The 768-nt window shown below is 44.5% G+C and overlaps 1 protein-coding gene across 1 annotated transcript; it reads right to left on the reverse strand.

The window, feature by feature from the left end:
• Positions 1 to 184: 184 nt before the first annotated feature.
• T265_16151 (hypothetical protein) lies at positions 185 to 466 on the reverse strand (the record flags this gene model as incomplete). The annotated part of the gene is made up of 1 exon (XM_009179689.1): positions 185 to 466. A coding segment is annotated over one exon (282 nt), but the record flags the coding sequence as incomplete, so codon positions are not given.
• Between the last annotated feature and the right edge of the window lie 302 nt (positions 467 to 768).

A 768-nucleotide genomic window follows, 5' to 3' on the forward strand; every position in this document is an offset into this window, starting at 1 on the left:
ACAAAAATAGCGGCACGTAACTGCGACACAATCAAGGGAAAAGACTGTCAGAATGAATGTTAGAAAGAACGCATAAAGGCATTTACACTCATTTGCAAATTAAATCACGAAGGGCTCAATTGAAAGTTCAAGCAAACTATTATTCCAGTATAAACGTTACGCAGGAACACTGCTAATACCGTACCTGAATGGATGTTGAACGCACATCATCTTTTGCACCAGTGGGAGGTTTGTCTGCTCTACCAGCATTCGATTGGCGGGCCAAACATTCGAGAAACGGAGAGTGTAATGGGATACGGATCAAGCTAGCCGGATTGCCCAATTGAATTTCGTGTGCATGCATAACCCGATGTACCCGTTCTAGCCACACAACAGCCAACTGGCTACCTTCCACTCGAGGCTGAAGCAAGCCAACTGCATGCAAACGGCGAGCAACGGGATGTTCTCGAGGAAATAAGGCACCTGCCTGTAAAAGGATTCAAAATTCAAATAACTGCATCAGCAAACATACAGTTCACCATCAGGTTTCAGTGATACTAAGGGGAAGACCATTGCCCATCAGCATTCAGTTACTTCTACAAATTCAGTTCCACCTTCGGAAAGATGAACTAACCAGGAAATTACTCGAACGCTGATGAGAACAGTTATGAAGCGTAAGGAAATGATGATTGTAATCCGCGATCGCGTCGACCAAGGAGCGAATACCGACTTCAGCAAAACACCGGACATTAACCGTATGCCATAGACAATATGGACAACGCTCATTAC

Source organism: Opisthorchis viverrini (assembly GCF_000715545.1).
Source record: "Opisthorchis viverrini unplaced genomic scaffold opera_v5_6001, whole genome shotgun sequence".
Taxonomy (NCBI): domain Eukaryota; kingdom Metazoa; phylum Platyhelminthes; class Trematoda; order Opisthorchiida; family Opisthorchiidae; genus Opisthorchis; species Opisthorchis viverrini.